The sequence below is a fragment of the Saimiri boliviensis genome, chromosome 2 (genome assembly GCF_048565385.1).
Source record: "Saimiri boliviensis isolate mSaiBol1 chromosome 2, mSaiBol1.pri, whole genome shotgun sequence".
NCBI classification, from domain to species: domain Eukaryota; kingdom Metazoa; phylum Chordata; class Mammalia; order Primates; family Cebidae; genus Saimiri; species Saimiri boliviensis.
Genome location: NC_133450.1, coordinates 185,574,704 through 185,586,941, shown reverse-complemented (window position 1 = coordinate 185,586,941; position 12,238 = coordinate 185,574,704). Strand labels below are relative to the sequence as shown.

Here is a 12,238-nt window from a genome sequence, read left to right as displayed (position 1 = left end):
TCATGCTGTATTTTGTTTGAACATAAAACTCTTTTTCCCACTGTTTTGTGCACTCTCTCACCAGCACTCTTCTTTTTCTGTAACTAAGTTAATACCCTTTGTTCTTCCATATGTTAGGTATGCTGGTATAGCTGAACTCTGCTAACCCTCCTCAGCAAACAGTGTGTTTTTATGACATCTTATCCTCTACTGAATTCTCTTTATTCAGATTGACTTGGGGTCGCCTGTAATCCCAGCACTTTGGTAGGTTGAGGTGGATGGATCACGATGTCAGGAGATCAAGACCATCCTGGCCAACATGATGAAATCTCATCTCTACTAAAAATACAAAAAAAATAGTGGGTGTGGTGGCACACGCCTGTAGTCCCAGCTACTCGGGATGCTGAGGCAGGAGAATTGCCTGAACTGAGGAGGCGGAGATTGCAGTGAGCCGAGAATGTGTCACTGCGCTCCAGCCTGGGTGACAGTGCAAGACTCCGTCTCAAAAATAAAAAAGAATGACTTGGCCGGGCATCGGGGCTCGCACCTGTAATCCCAGCACTTTGGGAAGCTGAGGCGTGCAGATCACCTGAGTTCAGGATTCAAGACCAGCCTGGCCAACATGGTGAAACCCCATCTCTAGAAAAACACAAAACCTAGCCAGGCATGATGGCGGGTGCTTGTAATCCCAGCTACTTGGGAAGCTGAGGCTGAGAATCGCTTGAACCTGGGAAGGGGAGATTGCAGTGAGCCAAGATAGCCTATTGCACTCCAGCCTCCAGCCTGGATGACAGAGAGACTCTGTCTCAAAAAAAAAAAAAAATGACTTATCTGCCTCTTAGAATGTGAGGTCTGCATGCAAGTATTATTAATGTATTTATTCAACAAATGTGTGACATAGGCCTATTGTGTGTTAGGAACTATGCTGTCACCAATGAAATTTAGAAAAGTTAACAAAACTTGCCTGTAGCTTTTTAGAGGTGGTGCAGTGATTCGAAACCTGGCCTATGATTCCTTCCTACTATGTTGCCTTCACTTGAAAATTACATTTGGGGATCAGGCGTAGTGGCTCTCATCTGTAATCCTAGCACTTTGGGAGGCTAAGGCGGGTGGATCACCTGAGGTCAGGAGTTCAAGACCAGCCTGGCCAACATGGCAAAACCCGTCTTTACTAAAAATACAAAAAGTAGCTTGGCATGGTAGCATGTGCCTGTATTCCCAGCTACTCAGGAGGCTGGGGCAAGAGAATCACTTGAACCCAGGAGGTGGAGGTTGCAGTGAGCTGAGATTGTGCCACTGTACTGCAGCCTGGGTGACAGAGCCAGATTCTGTCTCAGAGAAAAAAAAAGAAAGAAAATTGCATTTAGTTTCTGTAGACTGTGTGTCAAATGTCTAAATCTTTTCTAACAAATGGCCTAAGGAGGTGCAGAGCAAAGCATCCTCACCAGCATCCTGACCTGGCAGTGAAGCATGGGACCCTGGAGGGAGTAGTGGTAAGTGTGACTCTGGAGTTCTCCAGTGGCAGGCCCTGGGCTACTTGTTAGGCCCTGGGCTACTTGTTATTGACTGGCTCCAGGTTGAGAAGAGAGCCCAGAATAGGCAGGTGGCTACCCCAGCCTGGAGGTGAAAGTCTTAAAATAAAATGCCAGATATCGATACCATTCTAATCCTTTCTGAGAAGCTGAAATCATCCCTTTGGGAAGTGCTCTGGTTCTGAAAGGACAGATACACAGCAGGATCTTCCTAGGGCTAATATGGGGTTTGCAGGCAAGTAGGCCTCAGAGCCTTTTCCTGGTAGTGATAACTGTGGGCAGGCACAGTTTCCAGAAATTCCAGTGGAGGGAGTGAGAAGGCAGAATCTGCCTTTGGATGAGGACCAAAGAAAGCAGAAATTCCTCTTGGGACTTTTTCCTCCAGAGGCCAAACACTTGGGAGCCTGTTTACTGGGCTTTAAAGAGTGACCTCTAGTCATTCTTTCTTGACCCCAAGACCTTGCATTTCTGTGGCTTCCCCACTGGACAGAAGTAGAACTGTCATAGTGCCTGTTCTGGGGTCTCCCAGAGGTTTCCCCTTGTCCTCTCCTTGCTTGTACTGCCTGACAGAATTGGGGATCTGTGACCACATATGGTTTAGAAGTAATGCTTGAGAATGGTTTAGTTTGGTGACGTCAAATAAGATTCACTTTTATGCCACCTCCATCAGTTAGAGGCCCCTGGGCCCCTAAATTGGGAAAGATTCTGAGACAGAATCCCCATGGGCATAGCGTAGGGACAGTAGAGGCATGTGTGCTGTGATTTGCTATTCACGGTGTGGCTGCATCCAGGAAGATCAGAACTCTGGAAGATTAAGGGAAGGTTAGGACCGCTTTTTTGCCCATCCAAGAGTGTCCTTGAGGAAGTCTGTCAACCTCTCTGGCCTTCAGTTTCTTTCCTGTGTAACCGTGGGGCCAAGACATAATTACCAAGGCTCCTTTGGCCCTGGTCTGCCAGGATTTTCTAGGGTCTGGTTTGAGGTGGATCCTGGCCCTTCAACGTGGCAGAATCTAATCATGGCATTGCTTCCTTAGATTTAGGCCTTGATACCCTTGGTGACACCATCCTGGGCTAAGTGACCACCTGAGGTTTTTCTGGTGATTTTATGACCCATGTAAGACTTTGAGCTTTGGGGTTATTCTCTCAGGGAAATAGTGGCATTTGGTGAAGAGCCTGTTTGGTGTGGCTATGTGAGGCTTACCTAAGAAAACACAACATTTTTATTAGGAGGTTAGGCCGTCCATTGCCACAAAGTGTCAAATGCTAGGCCTAGAGCCTAGAGAAAATTTATTTTAAAATTGGTGGGGTGCTAGAGGGGGTGGGGTGGTGGTGGCTGTAGCTCATTAATCAGGTGTTAAACCTAGAAACAAAAGGCCTCATGAGCACAGAAGAATGGAAAGCTGCCCAGTTGGTCCAGTTTCCCACTTGGCCACCGAGGCTTGATGTGAAGACCTTGTCTGGCAGAAATAAGAGTGTTTTTGCTCCACCTTGATTGTAACTGTAATTTAGGACTAAAATCTTAGATTCTAAAACATCAAAGGCAAGATGGCTCCCAGCTCTGTGAGCTCAGCCTCTCACTTCTTAGTTGAACAGGTGCTGTGTGGGTTAGCACACGATTGCTGCTCCTGCTGCTCAGAACTGTCCCAGGCATAGAAAGGAATGGGACACAACCCCTGCCCTCAAGATGTCTAAGGGAGGAAGCGGGCAGGTCAGCTGGTGCCTCATCCCTGCAGGGCTCCAGCCAAGATTTGTGAAGGGTGTTGCAGGCATATGTAGTGGGGACTGACTGGTCCCGAGAGGGTACTGGGGAAAGATTTGAAGAGGGGATGACATTTGGTTTGAACTTCCAAAAAATCGTTGCTTTACCTTTTTCCAGAAGTTTTTGAGGTAGCTTATAATAACACATACCATATAAAGGACCAATATAAATTTAAAATCAGAAAAAGAGAAAATGGAACTTAGAAAATTAAGACTGAGGAAGAGTGAAAACGTAGATATTAAGCCAAGCACGGTGGCTCATGCCTGTAATCCCAACACTTTGGGAGGCCGAGACAGGAGAATATCTTGAGACCAGGAGCTTGAGACCTGCCTGGCAACATCTCAGGTGAGACCTTATCTTTACAAAAAATTTAAAAATTAGCTGAGCTGCACGGCTCATGCCTGTGATCCCAGCTACACAGGAGGCTGAGACCACAGCCCAGGATGATTACCTGGGCCCAGTAGTTTGTGGCTGCAGTGAGCTGGCACCACTGCAATTTCAGCCTGGGGTACAGAGCAAGACCCGCTCTCCAAAAAAAAAAAAATAGATATTTGCCCCACCATGGGCAAACCATGGATCCCAGCATAGTTATTATACTTGACCGTTTGCAAAAGCTGAAAGTAAAACATGTTAATGTGTTATACCTTGTTAGAGAGGAAAATACACAGTAGTTCCTGACTGTGAGTTGTTTTTCTTGACCTCACTCTTAAATAGTTTTATGGGGGTGGGAGGGAGGTGGTAGTTAATAAGTGAACCTGTAAACCAGCGTTTCTCAAAATGTAGTCCAGGGAATAGCATCAAAATTAGTTACCTACAGTGCTTGCTAAAATGCAGATTCCTGGGCCCCTTCCCCAGGCTTATCAAATCAATCTGGTGAGTAGGACCTAAGAATCTACAAATTCACATACTTCCATAGATGATTCTTCTTGCACTGTACAGCGTGAATGCCACTGCAATAGATGGAAACCCACCAGCATTGTGAAAACAAGATTGAGTGCTTGGCCTTTGAACGTTGAGTGGGGCTTTAATGAGGGAGAGAGCAAGGCATGAGAAGTGGCAGCTCCACTGAGGTCAGTGGTTCATTGCTGACGAGGTCACTTTTAAGTCACATTTTAGAAGAACTATGAAGTGTGGCAGTTCAGGCATGTGGCAGGACTGTTTCTGAGCCCAGATGAATGGATGAGCAACTGGCCCCACTGTGCCCAATTGGTCTGGCTTCCCACTTGGCCACCTAGGCTCTGCTCTGTGGACCTCGTCTGGCAGGCTCCTTTATTTTTATTTATTACTATTATTTTTTCTTTTTGAGACAGAGTCTTGCTTTGGTGCCCAGGCTGGGGTGCAGTAGTGCGATCTTGGCTCACTGTAGCCTCTACCTCCCAGGTTCCAGTGATTCTCCTGCCTCGGCCTCCCTGGTACCTGGGATTACAGGCAAGTGCCACTACGCCCAGCTAATTTTTGTATTTTAATAGAGACAGGGTTTCACCATGTTGGTCAGGCTGGTCTTGAACTCCTGACATCAAGTGATCCACCCACCTTGGCCTCCCTAAGTGCTGGGATTACAGGTGTAAGCCACCACACCTGGCCTATTTTTTTTTTTTTTTTAGCGAATTCTTTGTTTTTCTCTATGTCTCTAAATTCAGGGTACTGAGATCACAGATGTATTGTTTCCTGTTGAAAAAGTGTTTCTCACTTCTCTGTGTGTGGTGATGCGCGCTGTAGTCCCACTACTGGGGAGGCTGAGGCGAGAGGATTGCTTGAGCCCAGGAGTTCAATGATCATGCCGTTGCACTCCACCCTGAGTCACAGAGCAAGACACAGTCTCTTAAAAAAAAAAAAAAGAAAAAAGTGTTTCTTTCCCTGGGACCTAATAGTGGCTTGACTGGTGAGTTGGCAGAAAGAACAGTGGGTATTGAACTTGTGTTTTGTGTCTGGTATGCCCAAGACCCATGATGTCAGCATTAAGAATAGAACATTCCTATTTGCTGGTCACTGGCTTGTATGTTTTAAAATCTTTATTTTGGAAAATACTGCCTTATTAGGAATGGGACTAGGGAGGGGGTCACCTTTCCCATCTGTGGGTCATATTTTAAAACATTCATTGTTCAAGTTTAAAGATATAACTGAAGATATAAAGAAAAATACCACAAACATCTGATATAAGAAACAAATCATTCCCCCACCCCAAAAAAAAGAAACAAATCATTTCCTGTACCTTTGAATCCCTTATGAGTTAGATTTTGAAACTCAGTGAGAATTGCTTCACATGAGAGTTGAAAGTCCCTTCTGTTGGCTCTCCATCCCCTGTTTTTCTGTCAAGTTTTCTTATAGGTTTATGGAAACGTTTGTTACTTGTGCTGGTGGCAGAGAAGTGGAGAGGATAGCTGTGTGCCACCCACACAGCTAGGATTTGTTGGCATACTCCCATGTACATACTCCCATGGCAGCCAAGTGGACACAACTCTGTGATGAATCCTCCCAAGAGGACTGAGGGGCCCTGATGGAGTAGCTGCTTCTTTGCAAGGCTGGCCCCTAGTTGATTCCCCTTCTTCTGTGTCAGTTCAACTTGTCACCTGCCACACACACCAGTACTGTTTTGTTGGCTTTTCTGGTCTCCTTGACTCCTGGGGTCAAAGACCTCTTCTTTTATGTTGTTGTTGAGACAGAGTCTTGCTCTGTCACCCAGGCTGGAATGCAATGGTGTGATCTTGGCTCACTCTGCCTCCTGGATTCAAGCAATTCTTCTCCCTCAGCCTCCCAAGTAGCTAGGCTTACAGGTGCCCACCACCACACATGGTTAATTTTTGTATTTTTAGTAGAGATAAGGTTTTACCATGTTGGCCAGGCTTGTTTCAAACTCCTGACCTCAAGGTGATCCAACTGTCTCCACCTCCCAAAGTGCTGTGATTATAGACATGAGCCACCATGCTCAGCCTCAAAGACCTCTTCTTTACTTGCTCACCCTGCCCCCCCCCCACATGCCCAGTACCACCTGGCACATGATACATACTAACTGGGTACATGTTTGAATATGAATGGATGTGGTGCTGTGAATGCTTAGGGGATGTGGGTGAGGTGCTTAAGAACCAACCTTGAATGGTCTGGGAAGGCTTTCTAGGGGAGGTGATATTTGAGCTAAGGCCAGACAGCTGGTAGATTTGGTGATACTGAAGTCCTTGGAGACTTAGAGAGCTTGTGCTCCTCCCGGAATGATGGATGAGCCAGGTGCAGTAAATGATGCTTCTCATTTCTAGACAGGGGGGCCTCAAGGGGCACCATGATTTCACGAGAATGCTGCAAGCAAATCTTTTCTCAAGCTGGGGAATTTGGTGGTAATGCCTGGCTCAGCTTGCAGTACACACCTGGCCTTTGGAAGACTGGTACAGAGAGAAGCGGCCCACCCACACGAGCCTGTGGAACAGCACTGGTGGGGGAGATGGTTTGTGAAGAGGGGCTGTGCAGTGTACTGTGAGGTCTGAGACCCGGGAAGAAATTCCAACATCCCAAGTTTCAGAACCACAGAGTTCTAGGCCCTGCTGAGTTCCACGTGTTCTCAAATGTTTCCTGAATACTTGAATTTCCTGTCCAGGAAATTTTCAAAGGAAACTTAGAGGACTGACCCATGGCTGCCAAGGAAGGATTTTTTTTTTTTAAATTAAATTTAAAAAAATAAATCCAGCATGAAAATCTATGATCATTTCATAAGAGAAAGGACATTTTAATATTCAAAGAATAAGGAGCACTTAAGCTGGGAAGAAAGGGCATTCCTATACATTGATCATCTTTAGTTTAATGAAAAACCACCTACGTGGTCTTTTCTTTTATGATTTCATTCCCGGGCTGGTGAAACGTTGTCACAATAAAGCATCAGGCCAAGACTTCTACCTACTGGCCAATCAGTTGACAAGCAGTGACTAGATGTTTCAGCCTGTTTTGTTGAGGCTAAAGGATTGAACTAGTGCTTCAGCCAGCATGAAACCAGGCAGGAGTCCGTGCTGGTGTTGGCTTAGATTAGCAGGGCCTTTGATGGAGGGGCATGCATATGTTTGGGTTTACTCTGCCAGGCAGGGGAGTAGTGGAATTTGTCTGAGTTGAGCTCACACATTGAAGTTATTGAGTGACTTACATGCAAGGCCATGACCTGGACTCCCAGCCGAGAGGCCCACGTGTCGGGGCTTGAGCTAGGGGAGCCGAGGACAGCTTACATCTGCTCATCTGCTTACGTAACCCTGCCTCCCAGCTTCCAGAGCCAAGAAAACACACAAGCCAGCCCAGCGGGGCTGAGAGCCTGTGGTAGCACACGCCATGTGCCGCACAGCAAGGGTGCCTTGGCTCAGCCTGAGGACTGTCATGAAGCCCTCAGCCCTCTGCCTCCTCCCAGAACCTCTCTCTGCAGCTCCAGGGAATGGCTCCGAGACCTGGTAGCAGGTCTGCATGATTCTGAACAGAGCTGGTCGTTGCCCTCCTGGAGTCTGAGCTCCCTGGAGTTTCTCACTGGAACAGAGCCACTCGTGAGCATGGCCCCTACAGTGTGGCAGGAGATATCCAGGGCACTCAGGAGGCCTCTTGGCTGGCACTTGACCCAATTAGTCATTTAACTCCAGGTCTGGGGCTGCTGTCTGCTGTCCAATCTCAGAGGTGTGAGCTGCAAGATCCTCAGAGTTGTGGAGGCTTCAGAGAGAGAAGGTGGAGAAAAAATGGCCAGATTGGGCAAGAAGGGCAGAATTGGGGATCAATGTGTCTCAATGTGTTGGAAGCACGATGGGAGGTTATATAAGGGGCAGAGAGTACAGAAGGGAGCAGGAGAGTGAGAAGAGGCTGTTCAGTGAGAAAGTTCTACGCAGAGCCATTGGAGGAGCAAGCTCCTTGGCCATCCTTAAGCCAGGGTAATTTTCATTTAGGTTCTGCCACACGCTCAGCAGGGAGCTCCTGGAAGGCAGGATCTGTCTAATCCATTCTCCCTCCCTGCCTCAACCCACTCCTCCTGAGGCTGGCACACAGTAGGTATCCAGAAAGTATCAAGGGAAACAAATAGAAAATGGTCTTGACACATATCACAGGGCGAATTTGCATTTAACAAACACTTTGGAATAATGACCCTCTGGTTTGGTCCTCCATCACCTTCTGTGGATTGTCAGTATGCTGTGGACACCCCCTGCATGGGAGGAAGTGGGCGTGGGCATGTGTGTATGTGAGGGTGAGAGAGCATTAGTGTGTGTGTTGGGGTTGTGGAAGAGGAGGGGGAATAGAAGATGGACCACCTGGGTATCAGCTTCTGCCCTAGGGTGACAGTGGTGTCAGTTGCTGAGGGATCCTGAGGAGAAGCAGGTCTGGCTGCAGGTGGTGATGGTGGTGGGATTGCATGAGAGTCCATTTGGGGCAGGTTGAGTTTAAAGTGTCCATGGCATATGGCTAGCCATGTTCTGTTGGCTGTGAGGTCAGGAGAGAGCCTTGGGATGGAGACAAAGGTTTTGGAACTGTCACGTGCTTAAACCAAAGACTTGGGTGAGATTAAGAAGGAAGAGTGTTTAGGGAGAGTGAGAGAAGGGGGCAAAGATGGACATCCAGGAAAGAGGCTGAGAAAGCCTGGGAAGCAAGAGAAGAGGAGACGTAGGTGAATGTGACACGTGGTTATCAAGGCTTCTTTCTACCTCTCCTGTGCAGGACACTCACTTCTCCTGTCTGCTTGGACATTCATGCTGAGGGCAGGGAAGGTGAGAGCAAGGATTTGTCTAAGATCTTGCTTTGGATCCCTGTGCTCCTCCTGGTTTACCAAGTGTTACTGGGTGTGTCAGGGCGTTCTGAGACCTTAGAGATCAACCAGTCCAATCCCTGCAGTTTACAAATGAGGAAACCAGTGCCTTGAGAGTGTGTGTACTGTCCACTCAGGATGCCAGAGATCATCTGGAAAGTCACTGGTGGATCTGGGCCAGGGCCCAGGCATCTCTTCTCCTGAGCAGGGCTCTTGACTTCAGGACCACCTTTCTGAAACCCATGATGGGGCAACACCAGGACACTTTCCAGCCTGCAGGTGTCTGTCCCACGGAAGTGAGCCAGGCCACGTGTGAATTCCTGTTTTCTGGGTGGGTTTCAGAAGTTGTAAGCAAGTTGGCAGGATGACAGCCCAGGTGCTTCTTGGGTTCCCCAAAATGGGGTTATGTTTAGCAGCATCCTCAGAACCAAAGGTGGAGTGGGGGCTGCAGATGTTGTGGGGGCCTGTGAAGTGAAAGAGCCCAGTGACAGATCTTTTCATCATGTTTTTCACAAGTTCACTGTGCAGCAGGGTCCCCCAGGTGGCTTTGCCCAGGGTTGGGAGTTGGGTAGCCCAGGCCTAGCCAACCTTGTGGGGAAAGGTATAAATGGCGGCAATCCCTAAGGGCCCTCTTTGCCCGAAAGCCCTAAGGCTTGACATCAGAGATGCCCATCCGATGGCCCATCAGAGCCCTACTGCCCAGCTTGCCCAGTGAGAATCATCTGGACTCCTTGTTAGAGTAGCCATTTAGGTCCTTCCCCAAATCTGCAGACTCTCTAAGGAAAGGGCCGAGATTCTGTATTTGTAGTAAATTCCTCAAGCAATTCTGGTGTTAGATTTGGGAAAAACTTGTCCAGGGTGACCACTGACTGAATCCTGGTTTTCTCTGAAGAGCACGGAGCCTGCTCACTTCAGGGCACCCTGGGAGGTAGGAGCTGGCTCAGCAGCCAGTCTTACAAGGGACTGAGCTTCAAGGCTTCTGTCCCTCCAGGAGGGAGGTACGTGGCCAGGGAGGGAGCAGGGCTTCTGGATATCTGAGGATCTTCTTCCCTGCCCCTGAGGGTCTGCTGCCTGAGCTCTGTGATGTGCAGAGAGCAAAAGGACCAAGCTTGACTGAGGCCTGTCTCTCAGTGCGAAAGTTTGCTGGTTAGAGGAGAATGGGAAGGGTATTTCTGGCAAAGAGAAAAGTATGGACAGATATGGCTTAAGGGATTGGGAGGGAGAAGAACAGAGCTGAGATGGAAGGGCCTATTGCCCAACTATGGGCCTTGGCCTTCCCTGTGCAGGGCCACACAGCCTTGGAACTATTGGAGGTTTTAGTCGGAAAGTGGTATGTTCAGGGCTGTGTCTCAGAAGAAAACAAACTAGTGGGAACAAGTCCTGTGATGGTGGACCTGGGTCAGCTACCGAGGGAGGGAAAGTGTGAGATGTGCACTGGGGAAGGGTATGGAAGAGGCAGCTATATGGTGAGAGGAACCAGGCCCACAGGTTTTTTTCTCAAGCTCTTCAATTCAGAAGGGTGAGTGATTCCGGGACTAGGGGTTGCTTGGAGAACCACGCATTACTGATAAACAGGGCAGGCTGAGGCCTGTTCACTGGCCTTGGGTGGGTTCTCATCGGCATGTTTCAGGTTTTGATCTGCACTTGTGGTTGGTGTTCTCTAGGTTCCTTCCTTTGTTCTTGTGGCTTGTTTGCTTCACAGGTGAAGCTGGTTACACTAGAGTAACAGTTCCCAAAGTGTGTTCCCTGGCAAAATGGTTCTGTAGCCAAATACGTTTGGGAAATGGTGGGTTAAATATAACGAAGGGGTTTTTTTTTTTGGCCGCACAACTTCTCAGAGCCTTTGATGTGTCTTGTGACTTTGCAGAAGCAGGATTTAGTATGCAGCGTCCCCATTCTTAATCTGACCACGGGCGATGTTTTTCCAGTAAGCATCTTGCTGCGTCTAATGTTTTCTGGAACCCATTTTGAGGAAGTCTGGTCTGCAGAGAGTCTTGAACCCAGGCTCCCCATACTCTGCAGACCCTTGATTCCCTATGTTGCCTGGACTGCACTATACGTACCATATACCCTGTATATGACCTTTTCCTTGTCTCTCTTCCCACCTGCCATTACCTCACAATCCACAATCTGCACCTCATCCATTTTTCTTCTGAGCCAAACACTCTCTTACTAGCTTACTTCCCTTATCTGCATCCATATTCTTCTAGGCCAGAAACTTGGGAGTCATCCCTGCCATTTTGTGACTTCTTCCTTTTTGTTACTTTAGCCCCTCTGTTACTAAGCATTCTTCTGTGCTCTTTCCAGCTATGTCATTTATTTTCCCTCCGTTTCCTCTGGGGTCTCTTTGCCTCCATCCCTCCCAGAGCTTGGTTCACCTTCCACTGAGTCCCTTCCTGAGGCGTGATCGTTCATGCCACCCCTGCTACCTACACTTTGAAGCTAACTCTCTCCACACCTACATCCTGAACGTGCATGTGCACATGCATGCACACACACACACACACACACACACACACCCTTTTCCAGTTAGGCTAGAATGAGAGAGCTGGTGGTGTCAGCCATTTGTCCAAGGCTACGCCGCTGGGAGGCGGCAGAGCTAAGTCTCAACCTCAGGAGTTTTGAGAAACTGCTTTCTCATCCATAATCACTGATTTGTACAACAGCCTATCAGGAAATCTGAGTAGAAATTATTTCCATTTTACAGTAGAGTCTGAGCAGGGAGGGTCCTGGGCAGGCGAGTGCTTCATAGAGTGATCAACCATCTGGGTTTGCCCCAAACTGAAGGGGGTTTCAGGGGATGGTTGGTCACCCTAGTGCTGGATGTGGTGCCTGATCTGGGCAGGAGGGCCCTCTCCGTGGCCATGCTGCCTCCCAGAAGGAGATGTCTCCTCTGCAGGTGCAGCCTGGCCGTCCGGTGCAGCCTGCGGAGTGGTGGTGAGTCCTGTGGGCTGCTAACTTCTCCCTCCCTCCACCTCTCTAGTGGGCCCCATGCTGATCGAGTTTAACATGCCTGTGGACCTGGAGCTTGTGGCCAAGCAGAACCCAAATGTGAAGATGGGCGGCCGCTACACCCCCAAGGACTGCATCTCTCCTCACAAGGTGGCCATTATCATTCCATTCCGCAACCGGCAAGAGCATCTCAAGTACTGGCTGTATTACTTGCACCCAATACTGCAGCGCCAGCAGCTAAACTATGGCATCTATGTTATCAACCAG

At 48.4% G+C, this 12,238-nt stretch overlaps 1 protein-coding gene across 1 annotated transcript in view; it reads left to right on the top strand.

The window, feature by feature from the left end:
• B4GALT1 (beta-1,4-galactosyltransferase 1) overlaps positions 1-12,238 on the top strand; it is a 59,382-nt gene that overhangs the window by 21,381 nt on the left and 25,763 nt on the right. Inside the window, exon 2 of the mRNA XM_010350430.3 lies at positions 12,003-12,238. Coding sequence (XP_010348732.2) covers positions 12,003-12,238 — 236 coding nt within the window. The remainder of the gene's footprint in view (positions 1-12,002) is intronic.